The 17,356-nt window shown below is 35.3% G+C and overlaps 1 protein-coding gene across 1 annotated transcript in view; it reads right to left on the reverse strand.

Annotated features, from left to right (window-relative positions):
• The window catches only part of etnk1 (ethanolamine kinase 1), a 29,797-nt gene extending 13,957 nt beyond the window's left edge, over positions 1–15,840 (reverse strand). Inside the window, exons 1-3 of the mRNA XM_083528027.1 lie at positions 15,478–15,840; positions 5,324–5,583; positions 3,653–3,793 (exon numbers count right to left, since the gene is read on the reverse strand). Of these exons, the coding sequence (XP_083384153.1) occupies positions 3,653–3,793; positions 5,324–5,583; positions 15,478–15,624 (548 nt within the window). The 5' untranslated portion in view covers positions 15,625–15,840. The remainder of the gene's footprint in view (positions 1–3,652; positions 3,794–5,323; positions 5,584–15,477) is intronic.
• Between the last annotated feature and the right edge of the window lie 1,516 nt (positions 15,841–17,356).

Raw genomic sequence — 17,356 nt, forward strand, 5'->3', positions numbered from 1 at the left:
ATTCCTTACAAAATTGGACAAATATTTTCCTCTGATACACAATCCACACTGTATCTTAGGTACAGGACTGTGTAAGACTGTAGAAAGAACATTACTCATAATCCTACATTCCAATGCTCATGTTAGTTCTCACTCTCCAGTGTTCTGTATTGTTTAAAGACCATAATCAAACTCTTGATGTCACCCAAATGAGGATGGGTTCCCCTTTTGAGTCTGTTTCCTCTCAAGGTTTCTTCCTCATAACATCTAAGGGAGTTTTTCCTTGCCACAGTCGCCAAGGCTGCTCATCAGGCGCTATAGAAATAAACTTGACTAAACTAGACAGGATCTAAGAGGATTTGATAAACAACTCCTCCACAAACATCACGTAATTACAGAAACCCATAGCGTGACATGTCTAAATGTCTTTATCATCATCTCACCCAGGCCTTGATCTGATCTCATTACATATGAAATGCTTTTGCGATACGAATCATGCGAGTTTGGATCTGGAGATGTGCAGGTCACATGGATTTCTTTACACAGAGCCTTAAAACAAGCCTCCTGAAATTTGCATGAATGTGAAGAGCGTTTAAAATAGTTTAAATACCTAAAAAGAAAACAATGAAGTCAGAATATCATAATAAAAATCATAATAGCTCACTTTACAAAAACCTAATAAAACGCAAACCTTTTTCATAATGATGCGGTAAACAATTCAAGAATCTTGAAAAAGTCATGTTTAATAATCTGATTATGCATGAGTGAACACGTGTTAGTGCTGAAATTATAAAGGCATCTACCCACAGCAAAAAAGAATTAAATGTTCATAATTAAAAATTGGATGTAAATAAAATCTTTAGATTTGGGGTTTTATTTTTTTACTTCCTGTAATATTGCACATCATATGAATTTCCGCACACTTTTATATAGTTTAAAGTTTTTTTATTTAAACAAACAAACAAAATCCTTTTTATTATAATTTTTACTAAGCACATTCCCTGTGCGTGCATGAGCTGTTACTCTAAAAATAATATGTTAATGAACAGTCAGTGTGGTATAAAACAATGTGCCATGATAGAAGAAATAAATCACTAAATCAGGAGACAATATTATTTCAAAACCCCGGCTTGTTTGTCGAAAATTATTTGTTTACTATGGACGATCAAGCTTTTACATCTTTTCAAATAGCTAAGTATCATAAAACTAAACCAGTCATGCTAGCCTTCATAGTTAGCTTGTTTTTGCTTTAACAAACATATAAAGTTCAGCTAAGATATGCACCATAAAATTAACTAACTAGCTATTCTAATCTTAAAGTTAAGTTATTTATTACTTAATCACATGAAATGCATACAATTAGCTAGCTAGCTTTTTATTGTATGAGTCTATAGTGTTAGTCTGAGCAGCGCCACAGCTTCATCATTTAGAAAATTCGATTTCTCTCCAAAATTTAAAGGTTATAAATCCTCAAAAACTTTAAAGCTGCCTAACAATGTATACTTGTAGTTGACCTTGAATTCACCTAGAATAGATTTGGATTACATTTTCATCCAGGCAATGACAAAACCACTTTATCAGCATCAAGACATAGCCTGATATCATTTGCATACAAATGAAGTCCTTATACAAATGAAAACCAGGCTGGTCCCATGTGATTACAGTCACGTCACATTTGCTTACGTGGATCAAAATTCAGTTTGCATGAACAGGTGGAAGTCTGATCATGTAATAGTCCCCTTTTAGCTTGACAGCCTCTATTATAATTAATTCGTTTTTGCATAACTTTTTCACACAAATGTAATTTTTTAAATAGTCATCAGTTATTATTTACACAACTAACTTCACATAAGATTTTAACTACATTTTAGGTAAAATCTTTTTACTATTTTGGAAAATTGTAAAAGCACTAGATACTACATACATTTTCACACTTTACTAGTGTTCAAATGTATGCTTTTTTTTTTTTTTTTTTTGCGATAGCTTATAGTACAGTATTCCAATGTTAAAATGTGAAGCTGTTCAGTAAAATAAATAAATAAATTCTTCTGTTTTAGGCCACATCCACTTCAGGTTTAAATCTGAGTAGAAATACAATTATAGCCATATATTTGACACTTTGGACTACCGTAAGTGGATTAAAACTCCAGTACACCACTTAAAACTATACACAAAGAATGTCAGGATAAATCTGCTAACTGGATATGGTAATAAGTCTATCATTACTGACACTGCAGCTTATTAACACCTTAAAATGTTATCCAATTAACCAGACATCATAACTGACCTAATTCAATAACTACTGTTTCTTATTAATCAGTAAATCACAACTATCAGCTTGTTGATGTGTTTTTAATAAGCCCTAAAGGTTTTTACCTACTCAGCTTTTTACTAGAAACTGTTTTACTGTGACTAAGAAATGCTATACACACCTTCTAATCCACGTCATGATTAAACCATCATAATGACTTATTTAATATCCTACAGGCATCCAAGAATAAGGCAGGCATATCCAGTTATGGTCTAGTGTTTACCTAGTGGTTATTAGTCACATCAGGGTGTTATGTGTAGCTGTCAAGATTATTAACGATTACCAGCTAAACAAATAAGACCTGCATCTCTATATTTATTTACAGCTTTCTGCAGTGAACTCTAACTTTCTCAAAATGATTCTAGATATTATCATAATATGTTATGAAAGTGAATAATTCATTATTGTTTATATAGGAGCAACTTTACGTTACATGTAACATAGAAATAATTGTAAAAATCGAAAAAAAAAAAATGAAAAAATTCATTGTTAATATGGTCATTTTTTTTTTTGTAAACAAATGTAACATTTAAAGACTGAGTCTCCAGTGTCAGGGCTAAAGCTTTAACATATATTTTGTAAAACCTTTCGACCAGTTGAATTTTTACTCATAATGAAGCTGTGTAACAGCTTGTGTTTTTTTTGGTTTGTTTTTGGTTTGTTATATTTCTACAAGTTGTCACAATTACCATATTCACTATAGAAATTAAACGTTAAAAGTTGACACTGTGTAAAAATACCTTGTTTAGCTCAGCAGGGTAATTAGAAAATGTTCAGAAATACCTCTCACTCTCTGTGCAACTGTAACTCTACGGTTATAGAATGTAATGTAATGCTTTAATTTCGAATGCTGTACAAAACCTGTGTATCTTAAACTTCTACTTGTGTAGTTTAAACTAATCAAACGTCTATTCGGACACACCATGGTATAAAATAAGTAATGACAGGAACAATCTTGTTTCTCCATGTTCTGAAACACAACTGTAAATGGATAAAAAGTGCATACATGATAATTAGAATCCTTTGATGCAGCTGTGAGGAATTAAAACCTTTCACACGACATACAGTACAATGCGTAATTACCAAACAAAATTTAAAGGTAAACGTTCACCTTTAATGATATGTAACAGATCAAAACTATCTGTTGGAATTCAATCTGCAAGCATTCTTGTCAGACATCTGATAAAAGCACTTTATTTTCTTCTTCCTCATGTTTACCCGTAAGTATGAAGCATGACAAGATTCCTTCCTGTAGCTGTCTTGTCGATCAGTGTTGTTGACTTAAATACCTATAAATTTAAAGCCATTCCTGTGTGCGCATGGACATATATTTTTCACTCGTGACATCATCTAAAGGCTCACCTCTGGTTCTTTTCTGGATCCTCGAAGTAGGTGGGGGCGAGAGAGAAGTACTTGCCCATCTTATGCCAAAGATCAGACTGGGGAACCCAGCCGTTGTGTGCGTGGATGGCATGGTATTTTGCCATCTGCCTTGCAATGAGCCTAAAAATTAAATAAAAAAAGCACATAATTTTTTTTTCCAGCTAATTACATAATCAAACAGGATATTGAGTGGTATTTATAACTAAAGGCTACTCGTTCATCAAGTTTATTAGTTAACCTGAGAGGATTTCTGAGAGGATTTGCATTTGACATTAAAAATGTTTGTTAGTTTTACCATCAGCGAATAAGCTATTAAGTTTACCAGAATGACAGAATTTCTGAGAGGATTTGTAGTTTATATTAACGTTTGTCATATTTAGTGCGAACTTAATTGAATAAATATACTTTTACTACCACCTACTACTCAAATCAAAATGATTGGACTGCCAATGCCATCAAAATGCCATTAAAATGAATGTACTGCCACAAAAAAACACAAATACACACACAAATGAACACAAACAGTAACTGTGATTACATGTACAGTATTTATTATTATACAGACTGCAATGTCACTGTGTTCACTGTCTCACTGTCTCACATTGTTCTTTGCACTAAATGTCACGTGTATTTTCTGTCGTGCCCCAGATTTGCTTAGTTACTTTCTGTTTATTCAGGTTGTCGTATGGAGCAGCTTGGCCCTGATGGGAATGTGTACTGTGTACAGTACTGTATATGGTTGAAATGACAATAAATCCGACTTGACATGACTTGACTCGACTATGGGTGGCAATCTAGCTAACAATAGCTAACCTGACAGGTCTTTTCTGAGAGGAAATTTAAGCCCTATTCATAAATAGTCTATAGTGCTCATCACAGCTAATCCTTGCCAACAAGCTACACAATATCGGAGAACGGTCCCATTTGGAGATACATGCAAGCAGGAGGTAAAGCAGGATAGTAAAGCATGATTTACCCAGACCAACTTTTTCCATGCTTCATTTTTAATTTTTTTATTTGTTCTGCCATTCAACGTTAGTAGAAACCAATTTTCAAAACTTCTGCATGCTCATCCTGACAGACTGTTTCGAATAAGAATTACTTTTTTTCACATTATACAAGCTATAATTGAGATATCATATATATATATATATATATATATATATATATATATATATATATATATATATATATATATATATATAAAAAATTATTATTATTATTTTTTTTTTACTGCGAATTAAAAAATTGATATTTTTTAATTCGCAATTCTAAACATTTCCATCTGATTGGCTGTGATTGGCTGTGGGAGTAGGCACACAACCATGTTTCTTGCATGTGCGTGCTACCATGGTGGACGTTACACATGTACAGCTAACGTGTGCAAGATTTTTTTAAGGGCAGGCTGTTAATAGACATGAGATGGAATGATGCCACAGACAACTTTGGCAAGACATAAGGCATTTCCTCGTGTGTATGAGGCCTAGAACGGGAAGGCTGGAGGGGCTTGGCAAGGTCACGAGGCAGAAGAATCATGTTACAAAGGCCACAGCTTTATCGCAGAGAGGAAACAAGGTCAGGGCTTGTGCCAGGCCGAAAAACTGAGTGGCAAACATGCAAAACTGTCGCAAGTCATCCATGGATCCTCACCTGAAAATAGTGGGGTTGCGGATATGCTCAGGTTCCAGAGCCACGCCCTGAAGGAACTCATAGCAGAGGCCATTGTTGAAGGTGCAGTAGAGACGAGGGGCACAGCGGTGCGCCTGCAGCACGCGAAAGCTTTTCACTTCGTTGTCACGGTCTACAAAAAGCTCCGTTTTGTTGCCGTAGATGCGCACCAACACTACGTCCTGCAGCGCCCCACCCACGTAGCAGCCAATCAGTTTGTTGGTGATGCCATCTGTAAAACTCTGCAAAAACAGGGAGAAGAATAAAATGATGATTCATGTGACACTAAAGCAAGCATTTAGTTTTCGGTGGGGTTTGTTTTTACTGTCAATCCTCTATGCGTATTCCCTGTTTCAGCATGTACATATAAGAGGAATGAGGCAAAAAAGATCATGTAATGCATAACGACAAACATCTGGCCATTGTGTGTATATTAGTATCAAATTATATAACGATAAAGTAAAGTATTTTAGTATACTTTTAATAAGAGATCATAACACCTTAAATAGTTTTTATTCATTACAAACTATAAAGTCTACACTGTGCACATTCAATTTAAAAATTAGCTTTTTATAGTGTAAACAAGAAACAGCCGGGAGTATAATTTTGATGATATTTTTTTACCCTGTTATGTATTTTTAAGAATACGCTAATAGTAAATTTCCAAATCTGTGTTAGCCTGAAAATCCAGAATGCACCTTTCTGAAATTCTGTCACAATCTGTGATCATACCTAACACCACAAATATGCTTCTCCACCCAAATCGCTGCAGGCACCATTTTCTTTTCCAACATGCTCATGTACGGTCTTACTGTATAACAACTCCTCCCATGTCATGTCATATCTTAATTCTTTTAAGTGCCCAAAAGCTTACAGTTTTTTTTTCTATATTTGACAAAGACCTGGATGATAATAATATGCTAACAAGTTCCTGAGTACCATAATTATCAGCAACTAATTCTGTTTCTTACTTGTTTCATTTTTCAAAAGAAAAAAAATGATTTCATGTGGTATTAATTGAACTAAATACAGAATCGGAATTCTGTCTAATGTTAAGAAAAATGTCGTTTAGCCATATTTCAATAATAATTGTTTTTAAAATCAATCAAGTTTTGCTAGAAACAGAACAACAGTTTATGTCGCCGATCTTGAAGATAAAACTGTAGCCAAGAACCAATATGGCAAAACTGACAGTGGGAGGGGGGAGGTGGTGTGTATGTATATATATATATATATATATATATATATATATATATATATATATATATATATATATATATATATATATATATATATATATATACACACACGTGTGTATGCTAACTTTGCAGATGTAGAAACATATGATGTTACAGATTATGTGTTTGGTAACATTAATCACTTTTTACAATGCAGTGTTGTTATTATGCTATAAAATATTAATCCACTTGGAACATTTTTGAGAGTTGTATAATATTAGCCATGAATTGGCATTAGTCAAACACATCTCACTGAAACAATTTAGCAAATGATATTTGTGCATTTCCTTTAACAATCTATTTTGTTTTTATTTTTTAGAACTTTTAAAGACTAAAACAATTTTTTTTGTAACTAATAGAGTTCAGCTGTAGTTTTCTGTCAGCTAATTCTAGATTTAAACTAGCAATCTATTTCTATAACTATTACATATTTTTGTCAGAAGGCTAAATACAAATTAGTGGACAAAATCAACATGAGTCAGGGACTGAAATACAAGAAGCAATTTTTTATATCTATGTCTTTGTTTTTTTATTCAAACAGACATCCTTTTAATTCCATTAGCGTGCTAATACGAAACATTTTACAGCCATTTCCATGGAGCCTGTGCAGAAACCTCTTTCCCCTCCTGCACAGATCTCTAGTTTCAAAGTTATTAGTGTCATAAAACAGCCCAGAAATAAAAAATGCCTACTACACTAGTTGAGCACCTTTGATTTCTAACCGCTAATATACAGCCCTCATACAGCTGCTGTTTCTGCAGCAAAGAGAAAGCGTGAGCTACAAATAATCCCCCAACATGAAACAACATGCAAGCAAATTATTTTTCTTTTTTTTTAATTCCTTCTTCCATGTTGCCAAAAAAAAAAAAAGTATATTCACCCCTGGGCTTTTACACTTCTGTTCTAAAAATTTTACTTAGGAAATGAAAAAATGTATCATGATATAATGTAATAATTTAATCTCTATTGCTCTGACTTAATTGTCCAAAGATTACTTTATTTTTATTTTGTTGCATTTTCAACATAGTTTTATTATTGTTTTGTTTAGTTTTTTGCTTTTTTTTTTGTAGTGGCACGTACCGGTCATCGGTGCATTGTCAATGTGTTAATGTGTTGTTTGCACACGTTTGCAGATGTGCACTTTATGTAATGTCTGGTTTATAGGGCTGTTTGTTCGAGTTACTTTTGTGTTATCTTGTATTAATTTATATTGTTTGTGTAGTCCCTTGGCCCTGTAGAAACGTCGTTTCGTTTCACTGTGTACTGTACTGTATATGGTTGAAATGACAAAAAAATGCCACTTGGCTTGAGTTGATACATGCAGAATACAGATATGAGAAGTGTTTTGGGTTATTTTTGGGGGGGTTCATTTTATTAGTTTGTTTTAGTTCTGCACGATTAATCGTATCGCAATCGCTTGTCAGCTTGTGCGATTATATGACGGCAAATGTTGCGATTTATTGAAATAATTAAGTGCATGTGTTAAAACAAATACTTTCTGAAAAGTGTTTGCAGATTTTCCTGACAAAACAAAAAAATAACCAGATAGTCTCCGTTTAGGCAGTGCACGTGTGGGGTCTGGTCACGTGACTTCCCGGTTTTTTCGAACACTGAACTGTTAGCCAAAAAATAGCTACCTCCTTTATATGGCGATATTTTAGCTTTAAGATCACCAACACTGAGCAGAGAGAGAAACTGTGCAAGATTTGCTTAATTAAAGTTGCTTATTTGCCAACTTTGGTTGGAAGAAAGAAACAGAGCTTTCTTTTACTTTTCATTTCTATTTTGCGTTTTCCTTTTCCTCGAACTCATGACGAGACACACCCACTCGCGGTAACACACATCTTTCCTCTACGCCAAACTCAGCGTGCCTTCACCTGGCATCCTCCGCATTCCCACACACATCGTCAGCTCTGCCCAATATCTCTCTCTCTTTCCGGGTGTCTGTTACATCCTGTGTAAACATGGCTGTTTGGAACCCTGGGCAACATTCCATTAAAAAAAGTTTAAACACATTTATTAATGATTGCAAAATTGCCTGAATTCAAGTATGTAAACTTAAACTGTATCTTAAACCTCAGCAGAAAACCAGTGGAACTGAAATGCGCAGCGGCAGGGCATTCTTTGTATGTTTCGATAAAATGTTTGAAATATTTTATTTATGATAAAAATGTATGTTATTATTAAATTCAGCTGTACCTTTGAGAAAAGATTAATGCAAATGTTAAAATGATTCTTTTTGAAAACCTTTACAGTTTTACAAATACACTTTTCAGCATTATCACTAATCTGTGTGCAATTTTCTTGATAACCAATCAACCCCATGGACTCATGATACTATTTATTATATTGCAATCGCATATTGTAATATTGACCCCAATAATCGCAACATGACATTTTCCCCGAATCGTGCAGCACAAGTGTGGGTTTTTTTTTTGGCGTTTTGGAGACTAGAAATGTGTGCTTTAGGTCAAGGACACTGCAAAGACACAACAAAAAGGTCGCATACAGTCAGTTTTTACTTCCATGTGTTTAAGCGAGAAAAAAAAAAGTGAGAAAAAGAGAAATTCGAAGAAAGACCACAATCATTAACGCTAACATGAATGTGTGAATCTGTTAGAGCATTAGAGTTCACTAGCTATTCACTTTATCTATTAAAATGAACCAACTAGGTATTAGTTACAATGCAGGCTAGCGCAAAAACATTTATATTTACTTATATATAGTTATAAATCATAAATGAACCATTATATACATTATAAGAGAAAATGCATTACAGTTTAAAGAAGTGCTTATAATGCATTTCTTAAATTTTTAAGAAATCGTGTTATTTATAACCTCTTAAAACACCAATACCACCAGCAGTTCAGCAGTTGTTGAGCATTGTCTCGAGTAATTCGAATACAAAAAAATAATCTCTGCAAATTCGAATCATATAGAAGAAAAAAGTTTGCCTAATTTTGACTTTTTTCTCAGAATTCTGACTTTTTTTTAGCCAATCTGGCAGCTTCACCCCCTCTTACACATTGAAAATGAAATGGGCTACAATCAATAGAATCGCATGGTATCAAACTGAGCTTCTGATCCCTGAAGAGAACTCTGTCTAACAATCAGCTCTGGAGGAGACGGAACAAGACATGAAGCAGAGGAGCCTCGTTTATACACCAACAGCTTCAAACTTCAGTCCGACAACATGGTTACCGGTGGAAGCACCAGAAATGTCGGATGTTTACGATAAATAAAGTCAAGAAAACATTGGAAGTCAGAACTGGACAAACCTTTTTTTTTTTTGTGGTAGGAACGTGCTTCCACAGGTTTCCGGCCAAATAAAACGACAAAGTTTGCGATAATTTCAAACTAAAACATTAAAAAAACACCGTACAGTGCGTTTACTTCTTAAAAATGCCATTTAAATGCACTAAATGGGTTTAGTTTTTATAGATATAGAAATTTCAGCTATAAAATTTACATAAAAAAAAAAGAAACTAATTACTTGTTCATTTGAAAAGACCAGTTTTTTTATCCCTTGGATATTTCGTATTGCTCTTTAATAAAGAAAAAAGTTTCTTATCCGATTACTTGATTAAACGCAGGAACGATCATTAAAATACTTGATTACTAAAATAATCAATAGCTACAGCCCTACTTTTGATGCAACGCTATATAAAAATTGCTTATAATACATTATGCTAGCGATACACAATGCATAATAAAGCCAGCTGTAACAATGTCGGTAATGAATTATTAACGTGTTCTGAAACGATTATCGCATGTCCATGGTTCATTATATTAAAAAATATTCACACACCATGCTAACATTTGCTAATTTGGTTCACTGACACATCCTTAGTACCCACCTGGTCAGGGTCACCACAACTAGTTTTTGTTTAGTTTTTTAATAAATCAAATAAATGTTGTTTTTAGAAGCTGAATATTATTTTGTTAAGTCACATATTTTAGTAGTCAAACATTCACATTTATGTAAATTATTTAAGAAATTAACAGCTTTAACGTGGCTTTAAAAAAAAAAAAAAAAAACCTAGCTATAACAGATGTCGTGTAGCATTTGTGCTAGTTCCACAATGTTAGCTTAACATTGGAGGAATAATGTAACATTAGCACTTCGTTTATCTACTGGAACTAATCAAATGATTCGGATTATTCCCTGTTCACGATTAAACAACTGGAATTACATATCAGGAGTTTGTTTCAAATAAAAAGAAATATAAAAGCTGTATTTACAGCTGGTACTGCAACCTTTATTTCCGTTCCAGTAAATTGTACACAGGCGTCACGTGATCAGTGAACTTCCAATAATAATAAAAGTTAGATTGGATTGTAATAATTTAACTATTAGTATTTTAACGTTTCACTGATTCTGCACTGCTACTTTCGGTCTCACCACAACCACTTCTCCTTTTTCTCTTTTTTCGCCGTCTAAAAGTAACCAACATGCACACATTCCGTTTTCTTTAATAACCGCCAGATTCATGAACTAATTTTTTTTTTTTTTTTTTGGGTTAATCTCTAACGATGTAATTTCGTTGCAGGAAGAAATATTTGAATGTGTTCCAGGAAGTGAAGTGCTGAAGGTCAAAAAAAGAAAAAAAAAAAAGAAATTGTTATAATGTGAGATATATATATATATATATATATATATATATATATATATATATATATATATATATATATATATATATATATATATATTCAGTCACTGTTTAGTTGTCATAAACTGATGTTTTGAGTTTTGGCATCTGAGTATATGTGATTGAGCGTTAGGGTTTTAAAAAAAGAAATGTAGTTTATTAGTTTGTGTGTGTATAGTTATTATGCATAGTTTGGTTTGAACTGCGCTGCGGTTTCACACTACCAAACCAAGCTGACTGACACATGTGCGTGTGTGTGCGTGTGTGTGTGTGTGTGTGTCTGTGAGCATTTTGTTTCCCTTACAACTTGACCTTGCTGACAAAAAAGCAACACTGTACAAGTAGTTCTGTATAACAGCACCGGCATTAACAAGGAGATAAAAGTTACCTAATTATCTATTTGTGTCGCTTGTGATGTCTCTCCACCCTCGCTTGTGTATTTTCTCCTAAATTCACATCAACTAAAAATAAAAGAGGCGTGTTCTTTTAGTCATTTAGTCATACACACTGATCCTCATTGTCTGCTTTTCTAAACTGAATCTGGAAAATTCCCATCCCTAATCATGTGCACTATCAGGAGATCCTGCGATGCCGAAGTGGAACGACAGGAATTTTATTTTCGTACCATGGTTTGGCATGTGCTGACAGAGCGGTGTGCATAGAAGGAAATAAAGACTAAAACAACCTGACATGCGTGCGCTACGCCCCCTGTGCACATTGGACACACGGAAGTTTGATGACGCCGCCTTCTTAACTTCCACAGGGAAGCAGGACGTTCCCTGGTGTTTGAGAACAAAACACTGCTTTATTACGGAAAAGGATTGAGTGTGGGCCCGATTTATTTATTTATTTAGTACTTTTTATATGTTCTTGCTGAATATAAACACCTTTCTGTGGTTGTGTGACGAGCAGGTAAAGCTTTAAACATGCACTCAGTGTCATTTCAAGTCATAGATCTGAGAACCTGGAGCATATTCCATACGAAAGGAAAAAAACCAGGGCGAAACCTAGAGTTGAACCTGTTTAACTAAAAAGCAGTGAGAAGTGTCTGGTCTCCATAGTGCTTGAGAAGCCAGGACAATAAAACCAGCAGGAACCTGAGCCGTAAAAAGTTCAGGCGCTGAACAGCACAACCTGAACTCAAGCGACTGGTTTAAGTTTCCCTGTCTTTTAACAAACACACACACACACACACAAAACGCAACTTAACGCTCTCGCCTCGACCTGACCCGCGTTTGTCTTCCAAATAACAGGGAAATAAGCATCACGTGAACGTCTCCGTCATGGTTAACACATTTTACCAAAGCGACAAAGAAATAGGGAATTAAAAAAGGTTGGACCAAAGTTGTGGGAATTAAAGTACCAGCTCATCACCATGCAGACCAAAAAAAAAGAGAAGTAATTCAGCTGTGTTCATGTGACATTATTCGACCGAAAACAAGTAACCACACAAAAATAAACTAATTCCAATAAATACATATATGTATAATCTCTCCATCTCTTCATTCTGGCTGCATTAAGTGCCTGTTTTTCCTAAACATTGTCATGATATGTTTTTCTTTTATTGTTTGCTTTTTAGTATGTTCAAGCAAATATATAAAAATTATTTATGCTCATTTTGGGTTGCTTTGAAATTCTTTTAAAAATATATATATATAATATATTATATAATCATTATATGATATATAATTTGTATTTCTGGGATTTTCATGTTTTATTTTTCAGAACAAAAAGCACAAAAATAAGACAATAAACTTAAAAATAGTAGAATATAATTGATATAGTAAAACTTATATAACAGATGTTTTATTACATGTATGTTTATATTTCTGAATTATTTAAGCAAATATCTTATGTTTTCTGTGCATTTCATGTTGCTTCTATATCTACTGTAGTACTTTCCTGAAAATTATATGCAGTATAATGAAGTCTACATTAGATAGATAGATAGATAGATAGATAGATAGATAGATAGATAGATAGATAGATAGATAGATAGATAGATAGATAGATAGATAGATAGATAGATAGTGATTGTTCTTAACTTTCCATTGACTGATCAATTTTTTTTTTTCTTGAGTCCAGTCACAGTTCACTTTTATTCCCAGGAACCAATCACTGACCACAATCATTCTTAGTGTCCAGTGACTGAGCAAAATTGTTCTTAACATCCAGTTACTGATTCTGATTGTTATTAATGTCAGAAACAGAGACATCTGTGCCATCTAAAACATTAGCCTTAGGTCTTACATTAACCCATGTAGCTTTTCAAAGCAGCGTCACGTGATTTTAGCACGCGACTCCACATTCTTGTCCTCTTCCGAGTCCAATGTGACATGGCTAAAAATAAAAATGACAGACATAATTTTTTTTTGTAATCTATATACATTAATGTACCATCCAACCTGTTTGTCCTACCAGTGGAGAGGTGATGATTAGGTCCTGTGATTTAGCACTTTTTGAAGAGAAACCGGCCTGCCGTCTGTCGTCATACCGCCAAAGCAGCTCCAACTTTTTGAGCGGAATGTCACACACGTACATCACAACGTTTGTGTTGGTGGAAATATTGACATATCTATTAATTCTTTAAATAAAAACATACCAAAAAAATGGTCATACCAGATGTTTTGTGCGCTAAAATTGGACATATGGAGAAACAACTGTGCATGAAAGTTAATCATTGGACACATAAAGTCTGTTTAGCACCCGCGTTTGTTAACGTTTAAACCTTTATACCTAACAAGTATTTAAGTGCTATGTGCATAGGGGTCATAGAGAGACAATGACAAACTTTGTAGCTAGATTTATTGACATTTAGGAATCTTTTGCTGTCTTTACATAAGTAAATGACATTAGCAACGTTTCCCGGCTTATGTAACTGCTGCTGGTTGTAAGAGATGAAAGAACAGGTTCACTTAATTCATCTCCTGTGTAAAACCAATGTTCAATGACTCATCGCGATCGTTCGCAATGTCCAATCGCGCATCACCATTATGTCAAACACATGATCGCTGAACACCATCGTTCTCAATGTCCAATCACAAATCACCAGCTCACCATTATTTCCAACAACCAATCACTGATCTTAAAATCCAGTCACTGATCACCAGAGAACAATCAGTGTTTACAAACGTTCGCAACATTCAATCATGGATCGCCATCGTTTCCAACAAAGTGATCGCTGATCGCTCTCAACGTCCAATCACAGACCACCATTCCTCCCAACGTCTAGTAACTGATCGCAATCATGTTCAGCGCTCAATCGCTGATCACCGTCACGGGTATTTTGCAAAATGTCGATTATTGAGTGTGGGATGTCACCAAAATGACTGAAGAACATTATCAAAATAATATATATTTTTATATTTTAGTCACTTTTATCCACTGGGGTGAGGACTATGGTTTATACTCAGTCCAAGAGTGGCAGCTGAGTGTCTGATTCAAACTTACAACCTTCTGATCAGTATAGACAACCAAACTGGGGAGCAACCATTGTGGTCAGAGCTCTAGATATCACAATTTCTACATTTACACGTTTTATTGCGCATTTTTGAAAATGCACATTTCCTGCAAATGTATCCATTTTTTTAAAAAAAGACGCAATCGGCAACATGTGAAGAACATGAACCTGCGGGTCAGGTGTTTCTTAAAGTGTCGCGTTTTGTTTCAATTGATTTGAATGGTTTTATTCGGAATTCGCGGAAGTCGGTCGCAGTCGCACCACCGAATGTTCGATCCGCTTAAGGAAATCCGCATCATCGAGCTTCAACTGCGTGCGTGTGATGAAGGCTGAAGGTCCTGAGATCATTCTAACATTCTTTCGGGGGCGATTAATAATTTATAAGAGTAGAAATACACCTTAGAATTAAATGTCGGGAATTCAAACGGATTTCTTTCTTCTTTTTTTTTTTTATCGGATGACACGTGAAGGCAGACAAACCTCACTCTGTAGCTCCCCCACCCACACACATCCCTCCAATCATCACTCAGCCAGCTTCCTGGAGCTTGCTACAATATGACACACCGAAAATTTAGCTCATATATCCCGTATATCCTGAAATATCCTGAATTTCTTGAAAGTCGGGGAGCGCGCATTGGCGCAGTGACGCAGCTTCTACAGTGCGCGCTCGGGGGATGGGGAGGGGGGATTGGGGGCATTCATAGGGGGTTTATTGCTCCTTATGCGTTATTAAGAGAATAGAGAGTGCATGAAAGACGGGCGGGAGAACCCAATCGAGCAGATCATTACCTTCATTTTGACCTCGGACGGTTTCCAGTGAGGTCTGAGCGCCTTAATGAGCTGCAGAGCTACTGGTCTGTAGTCGTTCTCGTCCACGGTCACGTCCAGTTTTTGCACGACTGGCGCACCATCGGGGACGTGGATGTAGTTCGCCATGGGCTTGGAATGGAGTCGGGAGAAGGAGAAGAAGAGAGAGAGAAAAAACGCGCTCTTGGAAAATCGCTAAAGCTCTGCTGCAACGGGTTGCGCAAAAATGAACTGCGTCGTTCCCCGGGAGCGGAATTTATAAAGCTGGTCAATGTGCTGGTGGTAAAGCAGCTCGGGCTACGCCTTCTCTTCCACTCCCCTCCGCCCCTATAGAAGAAGAACCGCGCAGTGCATGCTGGGCCATGTGTGACTCATCATCGTTACATCAGTTCAATTGGTAAAGCATGGGCAGAACCCTCTCTCAATCCACTTATTCATTCAGTCTTGGCCGATAAACCGATACGGCGATACAGTACCAATCGATACCAATATCCGATACTAAGACTCTCAAATCTCAAAGAAAAAAAAAAACACATTTCCTACATTTTATAATTTACTATCAGTACATCTGCACGTGATACTTCCACCATGACCAAGTGCTGAGTAATGAATGAATCATTACTGTTCTATGTGCCAAGATTAATGCAGTTATTAATGCAGCATGGTCAAATGCTTTCCATTGTAAATGTATCTGTAACATTAACATTGACAATAAATATTTATAAAGAAATGAATAAAATAACAGGGATGTGTTTTATGATTGTTTTGGGAATGTCTACTGTGTTGATATGATGATTGTGTTTTTACTATGAGCTAGTATTTATAAAAAAAAAAAAGAAAGACGAACAAACAATATTGGTTTATTAAATCGATAAAGTATGGTATAGGATTTGTATATAATAAATCTTATACTTATATATGAGTATAGTAGATAGAATTATTCAATAAATTTGAATATCATCAAAAAGTTGATTTATTTTAGTAATTCAATTCAGAAAGTGAAACTCACATTGTTTTCATTGATTCATTACACACAGACTGATATATTTTAAGTGTATCTTTATTTTTATTTGGATGATTATGGCTTACAGCTAACAAAAACCCCGAATTCATTATCTCAGGAAATTTGAATATTATTTAAAACAAATGTAAAAAATTATTTACACAGAAATGTTGGACTACTAAAAAGTATGAACATGTACAGCACTCAATACATGCTCGAGGCTCCCTTTGCATGAATTAATGCAGCAATGTGGCGTGGCATGGAGGCAATCAGTCTGTGCCACTGCTGTTATTAAAGCCCAGGATGCTCTGATAGCGTGTCTTCAGCTCTTTCGCTGGGTCTGGTGTCTGGCATCTTCCTTCTAACAATACCCCAATAGATTCTTAATGGGGTTTAGGTTGGGCGAGTTCCAATCAAGCACAGGGATACCATGGTCCTTAAACCAGGTATTAGTACTTTTGCCAGTGTGAGCAGCCAAGTCCTGCTGGAAAATGTAATCAGCGTCTCCATAAAGCTGGTCAGCAGATGGACGCATGAAGTTCTCTAAAACTTCCTGGTAGACGGTTGTGCTGACCTTGGACCTGATAAAACACGGTGGACCAACACTCTCAGATGACATGACTCCCCAAACCACCACTGACTGTGCAAACTTTACACTGGACCTCAAGCAACTTGGATTATGTGCCTCTTTTTCCAGACTCTGGGACATTGATTTCCAAATGAAAAATAAAATGTATTTTCATCTGAAAAGAGGACTTTTCAGCAGTCCAGTCCTATTTATCCTTAGTTTAGGTAAGACGCCTCTGGCATTGTCTTTGGTTCAAGGGTGGCTTGACACAAGAAATGCGACAGTTGTAG

Source organism: Silurus aristotelis (assembly GCF_946808225.1).
Source record: "Silurus aristotelis genome assembly, chromosome: 24".
In the NCBI taxonomy this organism is placed as follows: Eukaryota; Metazoa; Chordata; class Actinopteri; order Siluriformes; family Siluridae; genus Silurus; species Silurus aristotelis.